Genomic DNA, 20,098 nt, shown 5'->3' with positions numbered 1-20,098 from the left:
AATTGTAATTTTCAGATGACTAATTCTGCTGTGACAGAATGCAAGCTATCTACTCTTCACTTTGTTTAGTATGTAATAGTTTATGTATATTTCCTCTAACATTCCTTATTGGTAATACATGTAAAATAGACCCTGGGTGATAATCTGCTACAAGAGCCTTCTAAAAGTATGTGCCTTAGCACTCTTCCTTCTTAAAAAAGCCCCACCTTTGTAAATATAGCATATTTAGTAAATTTATGTATTAAATATATGTATTTATGTGTGTAGTACATATGGATTTACACACATATATAATCATGTACTAAAGAAAACCTGCTGGTAGTAAAGTTTTGGTTTTTCTTACCCGGATATAAGACTGGGATATGACTGCAGTGGTTGGTGAATACATTCCAGATTTATTTTAGTAATTAGCATCAATTTATTTTAATAACATGAGAATGCAGTACAAGGTTATGCTTAAAAATCTAGTTATTGCATAAAAATTGAGTCTTCCCATTTCCTTTTCAGATGTTTTGTTGCATTTACTTCTTTGAAGAGACATCCTAGCTGCTCTCAAATATTGCAAAGTAATTGTTTCTGATAGGAGACATAAAGGGAAAATTTTGGCAGTTATGTATATCTGTAGTGTTGGTAATATGCAAATATTATTTGGCGATATCGACTATTTGGTAGGAGCAGCCTGTGAGAGCATGTGATTTTTTTTTTTTTTAATTTTCTGTAAGCTTTCATTGCAGGAGATGAGAATGTGGATGCTGCATTATCTAAGAAATAATTTTATTTGGTTACCAGAACTTTCAAAATGAATTATGTATTAAATCAAATGCTTAGATCAGGAAACGCTAAGGACTTTCAATTTAAACCAAACTTTACCCTGATGCACAAAGGCAATCTCCATGAGGAACTCCAAATTTAGTGTGAATTTCTGCCACATGAACATTAAAAATACATTTTAAACACCAAAAACATATGCATTCTTATGTAATTCATGTTTATGAATGGTCTCTCTATATGGTCTCTGCTTTTTTCCACATATTTTGGCAAAAGTCAGGTTTTGAAACGTTGTCAGAATCAATGAATCTTCAAAACTTGGACTTTTACTGGGGATGCTTTAGCATTGCTTTTCACAGCTAATCATGTAATTGTCACTAGTGCACTAGCATTAATGTATGCAATTGTCATAATATTATATGTGAATCAAAGCCCTGTAACATCTACTCCTTTTTCAACAGCTCATTTTTTCAGATATTGGGTCAATATAAATTGTTTAAAAAGAAATGATCAATTAAAGAGCCCTACCCACAAACAAAAATAACCCAGAGCTATTACTGTCAGTAGATTAAAGCTGATTATACTCTACATTTTTGGCACCATTTGGAGATCAGGCAACATAATTTAAAAAGTAATTAATTGAAAATTACGTTTCAACATAATTCTCTTTCCATTTTCCATTATCTCTGAAATGTTCTCTTTAATAAGTGAAAACCATATTTCATGGAAGTCTGCTGGAATGAGTGATTTCTCTCCCCATCCCCCCCCCCTTTCTGTTTTTCAGGATGACAAAAACAGTGGCTTATGTTGAAATATTTTGTACAAATTTAAAGGAAGAAAAAGACCAAAGAGAATGTGGTATTTTAAAAGAATTTATGGGTGGAGATTAATTCCAAACACTAGATCATGCCTTGTTCCCATTTATGTGACCACTGTGGTGGGGAGGAATAAAAGGAGTTATTATTCTACCCCTCCCTGCCCTGCCCCATCCACAATGACAACTCTTTTGTCAAGAGACTATTAATGAGTTGCTTTTTTTCCATCTTTTGAGGAGAAAAAGTGGAGTGATACAGCTTCCTTTCCTTCCTTCTACATGTCATCCAGCAGAACTGGTGGTTGCATTTACACCAGCCAGGAAAATATAGCAGGCAGTTAGACCTCTTCTATTGCAGTTTGGTGTTAGGGTAGATCTTGAGTCAAAAGCTGTCAGTTTTTTCTGTCTAAATTATTTGTTCTCTTCAAATGTCTTAATATGGTAGGAGTTAAAATATTACATAGTATAGTTAAAACCTCTGAATATTTTTCTTTATAATACAATAAAGGATGAAAATTTGGCTTTTCTTGTATATATCCTATTTTTCACTGAGAAACCATGTTTTGTGTATTCTCAGGATATACTGAGTTGTGATGTCTATACCATGTAGAGTTCTGTGTATGTTGGCACAGATCATACACATAAATGCATAATTCTTCACAATATGCATACTTGGATTTTTCTTGATCTTACATTTCTGTGTACCACCAGTAAAGCAGAAGAGCAAATTAGAAAATTGCACAGTTTAACTGCAGTAGGAGAAAGGAAGAAGTCACATACTCACAGTATAGTATTTCCTTTATTTCACGAATTCCCCACTTCTCCCCTGCCCCATGCGTCAGTTCTGCTCTGTGAGATGGACAAGCAAGGGATGAGTTCCTGCAGCTGGCTTGCCTTACCTATAATCACATTCGTAGTTAGGGATACCCCAGCCTGAAATGCACAATTTAAGGGATATTAACTTCTGCTTACCACAGGAGGGAAAAAAGCTTAATTGGTGTGGGGGATTCAATAGCTGTATGAATGCTTCATATCTTGTAAGAAGTGAGAGGCCAGTGAAAATTGCTGACAGTGTGTCAAATAGTTGGCTTATAGTTTCCTGTGTGTTCTTGCTTATGATTCCTATGGGTTCCCATGTCCATATTTCCTGAGCTTGCACCAATGCAGATTTTCACTACAAAACAGATAAATTGTGGGAAATTTTGTGACATCATCAATTTCCAGAAAGTAGAAGGCAACATTGTTGTATATGACCAGTCACCTGAGATCAGTCCTATTCAGTATGTAGTGGAGGATAAGCAGAGCATTGTACATTTGCTCTGGATTGTGGAAGGACAGGTTTCTGTTCTCTGCAAAGAGTCTGGAATTCATAGAGGTGATCCTATGCTTTCAGTTAGCCAGGATAGATCTTTTAAGGCAGGTTTTACAACCTACTAACGTGGCAATGCAGAAGGAGTTCAGCCTCCTGTCTAGCATACAAGATGTTAGAAGCCATTCTGCTGTCTGGACAGAATCTGGTATTTCAGGCACCTCCATAGCCTGTTGTAGCCATAATCAGAAGATCAGAGAGCTGAGAAGTCCCTGTATTTTCAGTTGACTATTGGTCTATATGTGTCTGATACAAAATTAGAAAACTCCTGAAATTGTCTGTTGTTTTTCCAAGCATGGTCATAGCTGCTACTTGGAAACTAGTGCTTCAATTCTGTTTTCCCTGAGACTGAGAGACTCGCCCTCTATGGACTAGGACTAAATTAGTGTAATGTATTTATCAGTGAGTGCTTGAGAAGAAACAGAACTCTTATCATAGTAATTGGAGATTTTTTTAAGCATATTAAGCATAGACTGACCTCCATTTCTTTTTCCTTGGAGTCCCCCATATTCTGGGAATATGGGATTCAAAAGAAACTGAAGAGTGGGAAGTAAGAGCTCTGCTTTATGCCGCTGGTGTAGAGTAGAAAGAGAAGATATAGACGTGCTTTAGTGGTATTAGTAAGGTAAGAAGTTTCTCATCACATATCTATGAGATACATGGGGTAATTGCAAAGAAATGTGCATATAGTCATGATAGCACCATGGAAAATAATGGTCGCTTTATTGTCAGTTTTGTAGTATTCTATGCTGTAACAGAAGAATAAAATTCCAGACTACTTTGTTAACTGACATTAAAGAGAGAATTTTTAATACCTATGAAAATCCAAAACTAAGTTTAATATTTTAAAGTTTGTTTCTTCAGAGTTGAGTATTGTTAAGTGATCAGTGTCATCCTGGAAACTCTCTTGAAAAGTGTAGTTCATCCTCAAAACTGTAATTTATTTGTCTTGTCAGTTGCCAGGACTTGGTGACTCTTGGTGACTTTCAGCTCTGCAGTCAAGATTCCTTAGTAACATTTTTTCCTAGTTCAATGATTGTCATTTGTTTGTATGTGTCTTTTTATGTGTGCTTACTGTTCTGTCATAGGATTTCCTGTGCTATGTTGAAAAGGATACACTAGTGATCAGATTCCTGAGGCAGAGAAGGAGAATAAAAGCCCAGGTTAAATAATTTTCTACAGAATTGGCTTTTTAATGTATTATTGTAGAAAAATAGGAAAGCATCTCAGAATGCTTGGGCAAAGCCATTAAGGAGTTTTCCAAGAGCTTTTAGCAGCTGAGGAAGAGAGAAATACAATGCTTCCTATGGAGGGACTTTCTTTTAGATCTTACCTCAGTTACCTTCCACTGAGTGTAGATTATAACTCAAAAAAAACCCTTGTTGTCTGCCCCATCACCATTTTCCTTAATAGTGTCTGGCAGCTGCTGCGAGTTGGTTGCCTTTAGATGTGGTTGAAATCTCTCACGAGTCCAACTCTGGGGTCTGTAGCTCATTTCCAGCCTTCCTCCCCACCCCATACACACTTACCCAGTGATGCCTCCTTGGCTGCTGCCAGAATGGAGGAAAAGAATTAAGGAGCAGAGATGCAGTGGGGCAGAGGTGCTAACAAATTTGGAAGAAGGGTTGATAGTCACTGCTGTTTCCCCCTGTGCCCACCTGGCTCAGATGTTACCTCCCTGCATACTCCAGTCTGTCCATAACTGTCGTCGTCCGTCTCTCTCCAGATACTTAGTTTAGACAAAATAGGTGCTATATGGTATTACCTTTTGCAGCTGCCACTTTGTATATCCATATAGCTAGCGTTTTTTTAATTTTATATTCTTATATTTTACAATATCTATAAGACATTGTAATTGAGTTCCTCGAGTAACTGTTTTTTATCTTATTCCAAGAATATTATTATGAGGATAATTCTTGGTCTAATTATTTCTGTTTTATCCTGGTTCTTAAAGGGCTACTTGAGGGAAGGAATTTTCATCAAAGTAATGGGAGTTGGCAGAGCAAATCCTAATTGTTTGTGTTTGTAGCTTACTTGTAAAGTGAAGGATGCCATAAGTTTCAGAAAAATTTCCACCACAACACATTGGTTGGGTATGGGTTCTTTAACAGGACAAATTCGGCTGAAACTGGAGATCTGGGCAAATCTGTCTGTATTCGCTTAGTCAGACATCGCAACAGGAATGTTCTCGTAGTATTTGGAAAGAAGACAGGTTAGTCTGTCTTGTTTCCCTGTTATAAAAACTGTTTCTGCTATTCTTAAACAGAAGAAAGTAATAATGAGTTATTTGCACTGATGGAACTTCTTGTATGTAATCTGTTAATGGCATTAACATTAAAAAAACCCCTGTTGAGTGTTTTGGACTAATGCATAGTTGCCAAAATTTAATTGTAAAATATATGCAATATGTGAGATGACATGTTATAGTCCCAGAGGCACTGAATGATCTCTCTGAACAATCTATAATTGCTGTTTTCTGCTTTGTTTAGTAAATAATACTGTATATAATAGTATATATACATGAATATTTATTTATATATATGCAATATATAAATTTGTTCTGTTTCTTTTAGCATAGACTTAGATCCAAAATGGGTTACTTCCACTCTAAGTGAAGTTAGCCCCCAACTCTGGTATGGCAATTTAAAAAAGAAAATAAATAAAAAATTTGTCTCAGCCATTTTCTATAAAATTTACCTAAGCACCTTAAATTCTTCCATGTGTCCAGAAGTACTGCCATAACAGCTGAAACATTTTGGTATCTGTTTTGATACATCTCCCTGACTAACCTTATGTCTTCAACATACTCAGATCACCTCCTAATTCCAAGGACTATTTCAGTAATTTGTTCAGTAACAATTTTACAAGTAAATATTTATTCATTTTGTTGGCATAGACATACTGAAACCTCTTTTCCCCTCAGTGAATCTTCAGCTCTTTTCTGATATTTGGATACTCTCTAGAGAAAGAGATACAAATTTGAAGTTCCCCAGGCAAAGGAGGGAAATCAGCCAAGGGAACCCCCACTGGGGAGGTGTCTTTACCAGGAGATTTTTTTTTTCCAAAAGGTGGGAAAATCTGTCACTTTGTCTGTGATTTTGGAAGGAAATGGTGGTCTCCACTGCACTTGGTGCACAGTCCCTTTTTTGTGTGTGTTTTTTTGTTTGGTTTTTTTTGTTCGGTTTTGGTTTTGGTTTTGGTTTTTTTTGTGAACACATCTAGTGAGACCTGGTAACACAGGTTTGTGTACCCTAATTGTCTTAGATGTGAGACAAATAATGAAATCTTCAATCCAGTGAAGATTGTAACGTTTTTGTTCATGTTCAGAAACAAGTCTGTGGACACCTTAGGAAGTTAAAGTAAAAAACCTAAAGGGTTTATAAAGTGCTTCATGGATTAGTAGCACTTGAGAGTCCTTCAAGATCCCACTATGAATAAGAGCATTAATATAATACCGACGTCCAGCTTTAGGGCTCTTCATTCCTTTTCTGAATTGACCCATATTGTTCTCATTAGACTGTAATTAGCTGCTTGGTTTTACAGTTACAAAATCGAGTAAGAGGTTTCTTAGTCTGCACAGTGTTGTGAAGTAAAAGTTATGCCTTATCACGGTGTATTAATGAATGGGCACAGTTAATAAAGGCATAAAAGACACCTTAGGATGCCTTTCTCTATAAATCTGTTGTGTTATGTAGTTGGATGCAGTGGGGCAAATCCAGAACCTTCTTTCTGTGGTCAGTCAATCATTTAGAACTCATTATAAACTTTGGTCTGTTTCTTCTTTTTCAGTTTATTGTATGGAACTGTTTGGGGGGAGCTTACAGAAAAACAGTACTTATAGATTAAACTTTTCTTGGCAGTTTAGTGCTGGGATTAATTTTGAAATTTTGTGGATGGCTAATTAAATGTTATGGATTGTCTCTGACAATTTGTCACGTAAAAAAGATGCATATTTTTAATTTTCCTCTACACTGAGTCATACTGAGTCCGGTTTCATGTTTGCTTTCAGAAAAGCTAAAAAATGTTTAATGGTTGACACATTTTATTTGCTAAAAAGAATTTAAAAGTTAAAACTGTGCAATTTTGCTTCTGCTTTCTGTCCTTTCTCCTTTCCTTTTCTCCAAGGTGGATATATACCTTGTTTTTGAATGTCAGGTAATTGGAAACATTGATAAAATCTATAAATGGGAAATGATAATAATAATAACTGCTCCTAAAAATAGTAGTAAAATTAATTTTATATGGATGTTATGGTTTAAATTAGCTGAAACTCAATGGTGTTTTTAAATGTGTACAACTCTGGGCTTATATCAAAATGTTTCATTACCAAATGAACTTTTATTACCCAATAATATAGAAGATTATGAAGATTTATAAAGTCTTATTTTGTAAAGTTTATTTTTATAAAACTTAAGAAAAGGAGCTCCAGTAAACTTGGTAAATCAGTTGTTTAACATATAAAAAGAGGAATCCATTTATATATGATTAATATAAAACCACCTACCTTTCTGTGACCTACAGGCAAAGCATTTGGTAACTTTTTTATTTGAATCAAAGCTAAAACAGCATAGATTTTTATTCTCCCCCCCCCCCCCCCCCCGAAGACTTAGGCCAAATGATTTGAAAGTTCTTTCATATTCCTCTGAGTAACTATTGGCTGCTTGAACCATGTCCTTATATATCTCCCCGTTATGTTGAAAATTTTCCTGAGATCCCTAAACTTGTGATCATAATCTCCCTATGCCCTGATAGTCTCTTGTGAAATGGAATGAATTAATTTATGTGCCAGGTTAATTGTAGTCAGCTTGGTACATCCTCTCACGCTCTCATCCCCTCACTTGGGAAACGTCATGGAAAATGCCTTCTGAAATGCTAAATCCTTCTTTCTCAGGTTCATTTGAATTCAACTGGAGCTTCTGGAAGCTAAGCAACTGTTGGAAATTAAGCAATTAGCCTGCGTGCTTAAGAAAACAACATCCACCGTTATGGCTTATATATTATTCTGATATTATTGATCTGAACTGTTTAATTAATGCTTGAGAATTCATTAACAGAAAAAAAAATACTTTCAAACCATACCAAAATGTATTGAACTTTTCATCTGAGAAATTCTGATATGACAGTGCAATTTAAAAGGAAGATATTGTGGTTTACATAGCAGAGTGAGCATGATCCATGTTAGTGTGGAAGATGAATGTCCTCTGCTTTCCTTTTTTGTCTTTTTGATTACCAAAACATTGTGTGGTTCCTTTGAAAAGTAGCTGGGGTTGGGGGGAAATGCTAGTAATTAGAGGAAGGGTAGTTACTTACTGAAGCATCTTCATATTTTCCATGAGGAAAAAAGAAGAATACTATTTAATTGCAGAATAGAGAAATGTTCATAATATTGTGTGTTGTTCTCTCTTCTGTGAAAGTTATTTTAAATTAAGCTGAGCAAATGTTTTGCATCTTTAAGTGTTCTGTTCTAAATGAACCATACTCAATACTAAAACCTCTACTTGGTGATAATACCGTAACACCTATAAGTCTTCTACAGTGGTCCTCACAGGATTTCTTTTAAGAAATTATTCCATTTTTCTACAGTTATGTAATGGCTTATGTATATTACAGTGAGAGAGAGGTGATAGAGAAAGCACTGGAAGTGATTTAAAGTGAGCTTTTTTTGAAAGCCCACCCCTTTTTCATTGGAAAGCTAGATGGATAATTTAAACTACTCCTAGATCTGCTATAGTCTAGCTCAGTGCTGTTATTTACTGTATATAAATTTACGAAAACAAATTTCCAGAAATGATGGAATTACTTTAGAGCTCAGTTCTGATAGGATAATCTACACCAAGTATGTTAGGTCATCTTGAAAATGTTTTTCATCTATGGAGTATTAGAGTCACGGATTTTGTGGTTTTTTTTCATACAGGCAAGAACCTAATCACAGGGCTCTATGCATAGATCTCCTTTAGGCAGGACTGTTGTTGCACATTCATTTGATACAGCATGTGGTTTTGCATCTGCATTTTGGGCTATTATGAACATTTCTGATGTGTATTCAAGTCACTTACCAGCTCCTAACTAACTTTCAGCATCATTTGAAAGCTTTTGGGTATGCAACGTCTGAACTCTGGTTGTGTGAATGTTGCTGCTTCCCAGGGGGAATACAGGTCACAGAGCATGTGAGGAGAGGATAAAGCACTTCCAGCTGAAGAAATCTGACTGTAGAACAAGCTTGTAGAACAACCACCCACTTTCTTTTTTCCTTTGCTGAGCACCTTAATCAGCAGCAGTCAGGATGTCAAATACAATAAATGGACATGGTAGCCAAATCATGTGTTACTTTGATATCTGTTGTCTTTCCTGGCTAGAAAATATAAGGCAGTTTGGAACACTTGCTTTGGAGGATGCTGGGGTAAATGATAATCTGACCATCTGTAGAAAATACTGAAAAGTTTGAACATCTTTGAAAAAGAGAGTCTTCAGGAAGAAAGAAACACATCATTTTAACCTTATTTATTAATCCACATCTCTACCCAGGCATAATTCTGAGCCTATAAATGGTAAAAAATGTAACATTAGGGATTTAGTTATTGCTGGCAGCTTGGTGGACCAATATCACTCAGGCAGCAGTTTAAAAATCTAAGATAGCTGTAAACTCAAGGAATATTTTTGGCAGTATTACATAAAACCCACAGACAAGGTAAATAAAAAAAGCTTTATGTAATACAGATATTTTATATGTCCATCCATAAACCTTAACTTAAATGGGATAATTTGTTTTTCTGTTTTCCTTTTTCACTTGGTTATTCCTCTTTGTATGTAATTTAGTGAAATAGCTAAGTGAAATAGCGTTTCATTAATGAATAATCTAACAAAGCAATTTCACGTTGTTAAAGTCAGTTGATTTAGTGATCAATGTATTTGTTATGTTTGCAGGTAAAAAATACATTTATATAGTGTAAACTAATGACCAGTTTACTTGGATGCTGATACAAATCCTTTTGCCATTGTGGTTTCATACTTTATAAACAGCGAATTAAATGTCAGTGACTTTATTATTGAGGAAAAACATAAAGTTTGTAGCATGAGTGAAACAGTGTATGATTTGCCAAAGTAGAAGAGAGTGGCTGAAACAATATGATGAGACAAAGATACTTAGTCCATGGCCAAGTAGATTATTTCTGTTTTATGCCCCACTTGAGCCTTGTGGAGGCAATTTTTTTTTTTTTGGTCTCTGCTATTTTTGTGTTCAATAGGTAAGAGTTTTATTGATTTCACTGAACTTCTTTCTTAGATGAGGTATTTTGGATTAGAAGCTCAGCACAGATACCCTCTTGCCAAGTTTGCGTTCCTAATAATAATGACTTGCACAAGATAGTCAAATTTTGCAATCTGTGTTGTTGGTCCCTAGTGAGGACAGTGATACACATTTAAAACATTACCCTGGGGCAGTTAGGTCTTGGCCTTAATGGAAAACACTTTATTTCATGTGGACATAAAATTTCTACATCTCATAAATATAAAAAGAAAAGAAAAAAAAAAGAAGGCGGGGGAGAGAAATCCCTGCTCCAAAGTGTTGAAATGATATTACAGTCATTGTAAAAATTATTTATACTCTGACTCAGATTCCAAAGTCACTGAGGCACTTTGAAAATTTAGTTTCAATTTTCTTTTTCTGGCATGGTTTCAAGCTGATTTCTTGCTAGTCTTTTCCCTCCTAATGCTGTGTTCACTGTAGTGAACTACAGGAGTTGCACTGGAGTTTTCTGTGGAGAAATGGAGTCTTCCTGAAGCATGGGGAAATGTCTCCAAGTCAATTTTCTGCTATAACGTGGCTTTATCCCTTAATTATTTAGTGGTGAAAAGTTGCTGTCCTGTTTGATCTAGAAACAAAGACAGCAACACTACGCTTTGCAGATTAATGACTGATAAGCTATTTTAAAACATCACATATGTAACTGGGTAGCATCATTGATAAGTATGCAGTTGTGTCACAGTTATTTCTGAGATAAAACTGAATTGTCTCAAGCTCTCTTGATATGTTTCAGGACACCTTTATCTTTAGCGGTTCTATATTAGCAGGATAAAATAGGATCATAATGCTTTACACTGCTATGACCTCATCGCAGTCTTACACCTTCCTCAAGGGGGGGCAGTGGAGGGGGAGGTGCTGATCTCCTCTCTGGTGGCCAGCGAGGGAGCACAAGGAAATGGAATGAAGCTGCGTCAGGGGGAGTTCATACTGGACGTTAGGGAAAGGCTCTTCATTGAGAGGGTGGTTGGCCACTGCAACAGGCTCCCCAGGGAAGTGGTCACAGCACCAAGCCTGCCAGAGTTCAAGGAGTGGCTGGACGACGCTCTTTGTCATATGGTTTAGTTTTAAGTAGGCCTGCGAGGAGCAGGGAGTTGGACTCAATGATCCCTATGGGTCCCTTCCAACTTGAGATATTCTATGATTCTATGATTCATTTTATTACTTAAAACAGACAATGCTGTCTTACCAGGAGAAATCATCAATGAAGTTTCATTAATCAGCTCTTACCTTGCTGGCAAAAGCAAAACCAAATTGAACTAAATGACAAATGTTTCAAATCAACAACTTTTTTTTCCCTGTAAGTAAGGTTGCTTGTCTCGGCACTATCATTTGACTATTAGAACCTATTTGAGACAGGATGATTAGTTTCTCTTTGACAAATACCAGCAAAACGTGTTGCCACCTAGGAAAAGACAGGAGGCCTTCAATTCCGTGAATTAGGCATCCTAAAATCCCCTGCTTGTTGTCTGCCTAATTATGGGAAAAGCTAAGGCTTGCTGGGTACATCCCTGTGAGCTCCATAGCTGCCTTTGGTTGCAGTTTTGTACGTGCTGTTAAGCCATATTCCAATCAAGAACCTAGAGAGCATGGAACTTAGTTTCGGGGTCCTGATAAAAGTGCTCTGAATTTACTCTGGGCTATCTTACACTGTGCTCTGGGCTATTGTAGCAATACTGTGAGTTTTCAGAGTAATACTTAATTCAATAATCAGTCACTTTCAAGAATAGGTATGCCAGGCTATATCTTCAGAAATCAGTATTTTCAATGACAGTCTGAAGTTTTTGTTAACAGAATATTATTTGATGGATTAGTATGAAAGTTTTTGCAAAATGAACAATTCAAAATACTTTTTTTTTCCCCCACTCTAGACAATTGATTTAGAGGGGTTCAAGCTGTTCATGAAGACTTTTCTGGAGGCAGAGTTACCAGATGATTTCATTGAGCATCTTTTTACGTCATTTAGCAACAAAATCTCTCACTGCAGCCCGTTAATAAAAAACAAACCGCAACACCTTTCTGGAGGTAAGTAATAAAATCGCAGTAATATAAGAGCTCAAGGTTCCTTCCCCCTGCTATTTTACTTCTAATAGCTATAAATATATGGAATTCTAAACTATATGTATTTCTTTTTTTGTTCTGATATTTGTGAAATTGGAGAAACTAAGTCAATCATGAACAAGAAATACTGTGAAAAGAAATGGAAATTAAATGGTTTTCCCTTTTTAATTCACAATAATGATGCAGCTGAGACACCAAGTGGACAGTCTTTGTCACGTTAATGCTAATCAGATTGCTATGGTTACATGATCTTGCTGCCTACCCTACTGTATAAACACTTAGAAACCTTCAGAGCTTCATGCAGAAGGCTCCTGCTGGTGCTCTACAGTTTCTGTGCCCAGTTACTGCTGTTTCTCTTAATTGTCTAGGTGTGATACTGCTATTAGTAATCCTACATATTTCTCAGCTACTGATATTTTAAGTGTCCTGTAAGTGTTAGGATTATTTCTTTTCCCTATATATATAAACGGATCTTCTTTAATGCAGTTTGAAATTTTCATGCTAAATCACACATTTTTATTAAAAGTTATTTTGAGTTCAGAGGACGTAACATGTTCAAATATTTCCATGCAAAATAGCATTAAAAACTGTCAACTTAACAAAATTTTATAAAACTTTTAAAGAAAATTTGCAGAAGAAATTTAAGGTTACCTTCCTAACTTGAAATATTTGGTTTAGCACTTTAGCAATTTGGGAACTCTATCAAAATCCAGTAGCTAAAAGCAGAAGCTAGACTAATTTAATGAAATAAACTGCATGTTTGAACAGCTGGGATAGTCAAGCTCTTAGAGCAAGTTACCAAGTGGTTTGATGGGTACTTAATTGCTTGAATTCTTTAAATGAAGATTAGGTGTCCTCAAATTGCAACTCATCCAGAAGTTGTGAATTTGGTACAAGTACTACTAGCTGAAATCTTAGCTTTTCTTGCAGATACCAAGCACTAGATTTCCATAGATGACTAAGTGTACAATACCAATTGTAGGCTTTCAGATATCAGCCATTGAGTCTGACCTGGTGTTTTTTTTAGTGTATGCTGTTCTCAACTATGTTAAATAGATGGGTTTCAGTTATTTTTCTTTATTTAAGTTTACACTACCTGTTATTTCCACTTCTTAGCTTTATATTTCCTGGCAAAACCCACCAAACAAACAAACAAAGCAAAAAACCCATATTACATTATCTTCTTCTATTATATTGTAATGTATATATATAATGGTCATTAACTGTAATTAGATTTAACTGAAAAAACTTTTTTCTGCTAGCAAAGCTTGCTTACCACATCGAGGGTATAATTCTTCATATAATTTTTTTTTTTTCATTTGAATTGAATTCTTCAGGTCTCTTTTTCTATCCTTTTTAATCAGAAGTGACATGGACACATCTCCTTCCACAAATATCTGCTGTGTAGGCAGTACATTTCCAGCTTCTTGGGCTTTTGTTGTTAGTTATCTAGACTGGTTCCATGTGCAGACCTTAGTGGACTATGGTGTAGTCAGTTGTGTGGAGTATTCAAAACCTTCTGTTGCTAATTACAGCTCTGATAATGACTTACTCATGGGTTTAGGCAAGTCATATAGACCAGTGATTCAGTCCCTTGCCCTCAAAGATGCTTTGCAACAGAATCTCCAAGGGCATGTCTAAATGTATTCTTTATTGTATGCTGCAGGGTATATTTTGGATGTCATCAATTTTCAGCATTGCATTTTTTTCAACTATGAATATAGATTCTGTTGCCTATAAAGTCTCAGCAGCGTAATTTAATTTCCACTTTCATTACTTTTAATTTTTCATTGATGTTTTCATCAATGAGTAGCATCAGCAATAAACATGCACTGTACCAGCCACCAAAATTTGTAATCTTTTACACTTAACACTTTTTGCCTGATAACTCCCAATAGCAGCTGCCATTTAGTGGTGCATATTTATTAATTATGCTGTATTTTTACATGTGTTGTCTGACTACTACTATTTCAAAAAAATCATCTTTTATCATTCTGGTGTTGTATTTCTATGGTTTTGAGACTTCATATGTAGAAATGATAACAGCTGGTTTTAGGTCATTGCCAGGGTTACAGCTAAATTCTGCCCTGTATAGGCCATGCTCAGCTTTCTTCACTTTCACTATAATTCTCTCTGTTATGTGTGGTATACTACTACTACTACTGCTACTACTACTACTACTACTACTACTACTACTACTACTAGCTATTATTATTATTGTTGTTGTTTAAACTGTATACTAAGTTTCTTATTCTAATGCTACCTCCTAGAATTTTTTTCTCCTTCACTCACTTTTCCAAGTTTGTAGTTAATTTTCATCTTTTTCTGCTAGTAAGGACTTTAGACATAATGTAACATGAGACCAGATTAGTAGCCTTCCATATGCATTTAGTGTAATACCAGAAGGACTGTTTGATAAATTGTTATATTCAAAGAATGTTCAGAGAGACAATCAGTTCACCTCATGCAAGAGTTATTTGTGCTTGAAAATATACTGTTCATATTGTAATTCAATTACCTGAGATTTAAACTAGATGTTATATCTTTATAATTTGTAGCATTAAAGGGAAAAAGTGTTCATTGGTACATTTTGATGCGCAAATGAAAATTATGGAAACCTTTGTTTTAGGATATCTAGTAAGTTTTAAATGTCTCCAGTAGTGAAAAAAACTGACTGTACTGGGAAATAAATTTGTCAGAAACATTTGACATTCTTCTGGAAAATGGAAAGGTACATGAGAGCTAGAGAAGATCACAAGGAAAGTAGCAGGGTTCATAAATCTCTCTGGCATGTGTCCATTTTTTACTTAGTGTCTCTTGGTCATTTATGTCTGTTTATAAATTGTATTTTCAGTTAAGGTGTCTGAAGAGAGATGGAAACAGATGCCAGGTAAGCAGCAGCACTGTAAGTCATCTGTAAGTCAGCACATTGCAGCCACCCCTCTCCCACCTCTGATTAAGAAGTAATACTTTAACCTGTACCTTGCAGCTGATGATAAGCTAAAAGATACCTTAAAATTTGTATGCTTTTTCATTTGGATTTCAGGACTATACATTTTTGAAACGAGCTAGCCCAAGTTTCATAATACATTATATTCTGTGCATAAGATTCACGTAAGACTGGAATGTGAACTATTTGTGTAAATTATGTGATTAAAGCTAGCATCTTAATTGATTAACTTTTTATAATATCTTAATTTTCAGGGCACTTAACTGATACACAAGCTTATTTAGTAGAACATTGCCCAATTAAATCTTTTTATTCATTTAAATATTTACTTTCAGTGTTTATTATCTGCCTGAAATAATGAACATGAACTTGCTTCAAAGATATATTTTCTGCATGCCAATTTGCTCTTATTTACTGAAATTTTTTTTAACATGTGTACCTCAATAAACCTTTGAAAATGTCTTCAGATTGTAATGAAGTTTTTCAGGGGCAAAAACCCACCAGAATTCTGTTTCCATTAGCTACAGTAATTAACTTGTCCAAGACAAATGAATGAGAGAAATTATGTATGCAGGTTATATGTGCACTGACGAATCTGTTCTGAATTAGTTATAGAAAATATTTAAGAACAGTAAATCCTTTTGTAAAGTTTCATCTTTAACATCACTAAAGTCAGTGAGAAATGTAATAAACTTGTAAAGAAAGTTTTATTACTGCTTTCTCTGTGTTCTCCTGTCCTTCCCCTTTTTTTCCTCTATTTATTGGTCCTGCATATTCCAGTAATATCATCAGGACCAGTCATATTAATGTTCTCTTGAAACAAAAAGTTTGGCAATGTTGAAACTTGTATTCCAAGTGGTATGCTGGAACTGCTCTTGATCACAATGTTTGAGCATTTATTATGACTATTATTTAAATTCTGTGTTTATTTTCATAGTATTCTGTGGCCGAGGCTTCCATGTTTTAAATGTGTGTTCGTCTGACACACATCTGGCTGTGTTTTTGGGAAGACTACACACTTGGGTATTATCAGAGTTTTCTTTGACACTAAAACATCTTCAATTAGTGTAGCTGGTGTCAATCTATAAGTTAGATGAAGCTTCTACAAGCACAAGGAAGTGGATGCAACATTGGGCAGGGATTGTTTTAATACTTAAATGAACACGTAATGTGGTAGAATAAAAATACTCACCAAATTTTTTTGTAGTCAGATGACATCAGATCAACACAAATGAAACAAAGGGTTATGCCATTCCCATAACTGATTTTTTTCCAATAGTTTGCTCTACCCATATAATATTTTAGAACCTCATTATCATTTTAATTCTGCCTTTGCTGGATAAACTATGAACATGAATTGTTTAAAACTTCACGTTAATATTTAAATTAAGACGTTATCTGAGATTTACATAAAACGAAGATGCATGTATGCAAGAGTTATATTTTCATTTTCTGCTTATATCATATGTTAAGAGTAACAAAGGCTATGTGTTATTTCCAGGTCTGAGACTTAACAAAGGTACCTCTACATCCCGACCTCCTACTCCTGCCAACTTACATTTACCAGACATGATCCAGCTGAAAGATATTGTTTGCTATTTGTCACTGCTAGAAAGGGGAAGACCTGAAGACAAGCTAGAATGTATGTTCTTTTTTTTAAGCTAATTTTATATATTTATTTCAATAAGTCATCAAAAATTCTGTTTCTAAATTTTCTGAGTTTAAGACTCAGTTTTGAGTAGCTGCATTATAAAAATATGGTTCTAGGCGACCATTATTGCAGAAATGATCTTTTATTCTTGCTAATAGTATTCATTTGATGAGATTTTAATTAAATTCTAACACATGCTAAGATGGGGAGTAAGTATCATACATTCTGCTGTTAAAATAATCCTTTCTATACTGTCGTCTCTTGATTAGTATCAGATCTGAGAAAAACTAAATACACTGAGGATGCTTAGAGCTATATGGAAGTGGTGAATAATGTGTAGAAAACAAGCTAATTCAAATGAAGAATAGTTGTTAATATAGGCCGTGGGCTCTATAATATTAGTGAATACAGAAAAGCCAAGAATGATCCAAGTCTGCACCACTGTTGGAAATGAGTGTTTGACACTGGAAGTTGATTTTTTTAATTAGGGGCCCGATTCATTAAAGCCCAACACCTCTACCTGTTCAAAAAATAACTGAGAGTTTGATCTGCGAATTGGAGGAAAAAGGAAAGAAACCAAGTGTTTCCCCATTATGGAATTTTAGAAGCCAGTTTTCCAGATAGATAAACAGTCAATCCAATCATATAGTCCTTACTGAGGCCGAATATACTTTGATATACGTAGCTGGTCTGTCTATAAAAGACCTGTGGGATCAGGCTCTAATACCGTATGGAAAGTAAATACTCAATATGATAGGAAATGCAAACAGTAGGCTGCTTCTGCCGGAATGAGAAATTCATTACAAGGTTACATGACCGCATGTTGTTGAAGTATCTTGATGTTTCATTACCTGTAGTTAGCTTACAATGACTACTTTGTACTGTAAGGTCACTGATACCTTTGCCTCAGCAAAGATTATAAGGAGCCATCCTCAAATTTGGTAATAACAATTTGGTATCATATGGTTAGAATATGAGGATGTATGTGTGAATGCGCATTCAGAACACAAGCACAGGAAAACTAAGATCCTAGGATTTAATTCAACTTACAATATAATAACTGTTTCATGGTAGCAAGTTATGCAAGCCTTATCAGAGCTCTTAAGAGCTCTATGCACAAACCATAGCATGAAATGGAGATCAGTTGCCTCCTGTGGTGTCAGGAATTGGTACAATGAAAAGGGGGAGGGACAGAGGACCAGGTGATGAGTTTAGTTTAGTTTAGTTTAGTTCCATAAACTTCCTGCAACAGGAACTGCATAGACAAAAGACTATGAATGATATGTATGATTTAGGAGTGAGAGAGCCTGATCCAATAAATGTATGGTACTTACATGTTTTGTATATTCAAGATCATTTGCATTTACTACATATAATTAAGGACATGGTTATTATATAGGTTTCTTTTCTACTTCGTCATACAGAATTGAAATATAGTCACTTTTTAGTGTCTAAATTTTGGCTTATCCTGTACCACTCGTATGCAGAAATCCCTGTTGATTTTAGTTGAATTGTCCTTATAAATTAATGGTATAATTTAACCCTTTGTCTGAAATAATTTTATAGCAGTAGGTCCTGTGGCTGTAAGGTACATTATGAATTAGTAGCAGTGGAGTGAAAAAAGAAAGGATGGCTTATTCCAGAGTTGCCAACATTAATATTAATACTAATCTCAAATAATGATTTTTTTTTCTGTTGACAAAAAATGGAAACACTCTGAATCATAGCTGAGTGTTTGGAAACTTGATTCATGACAAGCAGAACATGGAAGCAGTGCTTTCAAATAAAATCTGATATAAGCTGGAGGATTTTTTAAGATAAAATGCACTAAGAGGAAATAGTGTTTAGGTTTTGGATCTGTATGATCTATGGATTTTCATAGATTTACAAATATGCCAGCAGATAAATGGATTCTCTAACCTATTAACAGTGTATTTCTAGAGGTCTTAAGCACTGTGAACCTCATTTGTTTGTCATGCTTGGCATATCTATTATTCATAAACTATAGAGGGCCTGAATATAAAGAGTATCACAGACTTTCCTAGGAGAGATACATTGGAATAATTTAAGTTCTCTTTTTAAGGTCATATTGCAAATAGTTCAAGGCGTATCTATATTCTTAAGTACCTTCATGCTCTGTGGCTCAACCTGTATACTTGATCCATAGAAACCATTTTCTGCTCTCCATGTTGTTTTCACAAGTACCAAGCTTTGCTTGCTGGTGTCCACACTATGATTCTTGAATGTGTAAGAAAGACCCCTTGTAAATATGCAGGGTACTTCCTAAGAACTGAACAGTGGTGTTCTGTAGCTCAACTTTTCTTCCTTTAATGACCCCAACAGCAGAAATTATTTTAGCTCACAATTACATGAGGCTTTATCAGCACAACCCATTCCTCAATTTGTATGTGTTTTTTATCAGTATAACCATGGATGCCAGACATGTATCTCTTGTGAAACTGTTCAGAGAAGTGCCAGGAGGCAGTATGAGGGGCATTAGACATAAATGGTGGAGGAAGCATACGACCTCCACAGGTACCATAGCTTTACAAGCATAACATGCTTACAAGCTCTCAAACTTCTCGACACTATTATGAACAGAAACTCCGAGAATTATAAGCTGTGGGGTTTTTTTGCCAGTTTCTCTTATCAAGACTCTCTCCAGGTTCTTCTGTTTCTGTTCTTTCCATACCAACAGAAGCTTCAAGAATGCCACACTGTTCTTTTGTATTTTTGCAGTAATATGATTAGTTATAGTCTGTCTTTTTTCTGTGCTAAGCAGTTCTTGGACCCTCAGGCTTCTGTGGAGAGTGACAAGCCTTACAGTTTTCAAAGTACATGCGCTGGTGAAAATAGAAAGTGCATTCAGCACTTGTTTGTGCATGTGTTTTTGAGAATGAATTCCCCAATTTCTTCTCAAAAGAACATAATTTTGAACTTTTGGAATTTCTGGGATGCCACCTTTTGTCATATGAAAGGTTAGAAGTCCAGAGGTTGCAGGTGAAAGTATAGTGGTGCAGCAACTGATCTCCTCTTGGTAATTTTATTTTAATACATTTTTAATTACTTACAAAAGGTATGCAGTCTAGTAATAGAAATCAAGTGTCCAGTCAGTGCTGTCAGGTAAGGGGATGGGAAAAGAAATATAAAAGATTGACTTGGGTGCCGTAGTTTGCATCAGAACT

The 20,098-nt window shown here is 35.4% G+C and overlaps 1 protein-coding gene across 6 annotated transcripts in view; it reads left to right on the top strand.

Moving 5' to 3' along the window:
- The window catches only part of DGKB (diacylglycerol kinase beta), a 327,466-nt gene that overhangs the window by 45,734 nt on the left and 261,634 nt on the right, over positions 1-20,098 (top strand). For all 6 annotated transcript variants that reach the window (XM_075495543.1, XM_075495545.1, XM_075495547.1 and 3 more), the window contains 2 exons: positions 12,123-12,276; positions 16,764-16,904. In XM_075495543.1, coding sequence (XP_075351658.1) covers positions 12,123-12,276; positions 16,764-16,904 — 295 coding nt within the window. The remainder of the gene's footprint in view (positions 1-12,122; positions 12,277-16,763; positions 16,905-20,098) is intronic.

The sequence above is a fragment of the Mycteria americana genome, chromosome 2, assembly GCF_035582795.1.
Source record: "Mycteria americana isolate JAX WOST 10 ecotype Jacksonville Zoo and Gardens chromosome 2, USCA_MyAme_1.0, whole genome shotgun sequence".
Lineage (NCBI taxonomy): Eukaryota > Metazoa > Chordata > Aves > Ciconiiformes > Ciconiidae > Mycteria > Mycteria americana.
This window is presented reverse-complemented; position numbering and strand designations above follow the sequence as displayed.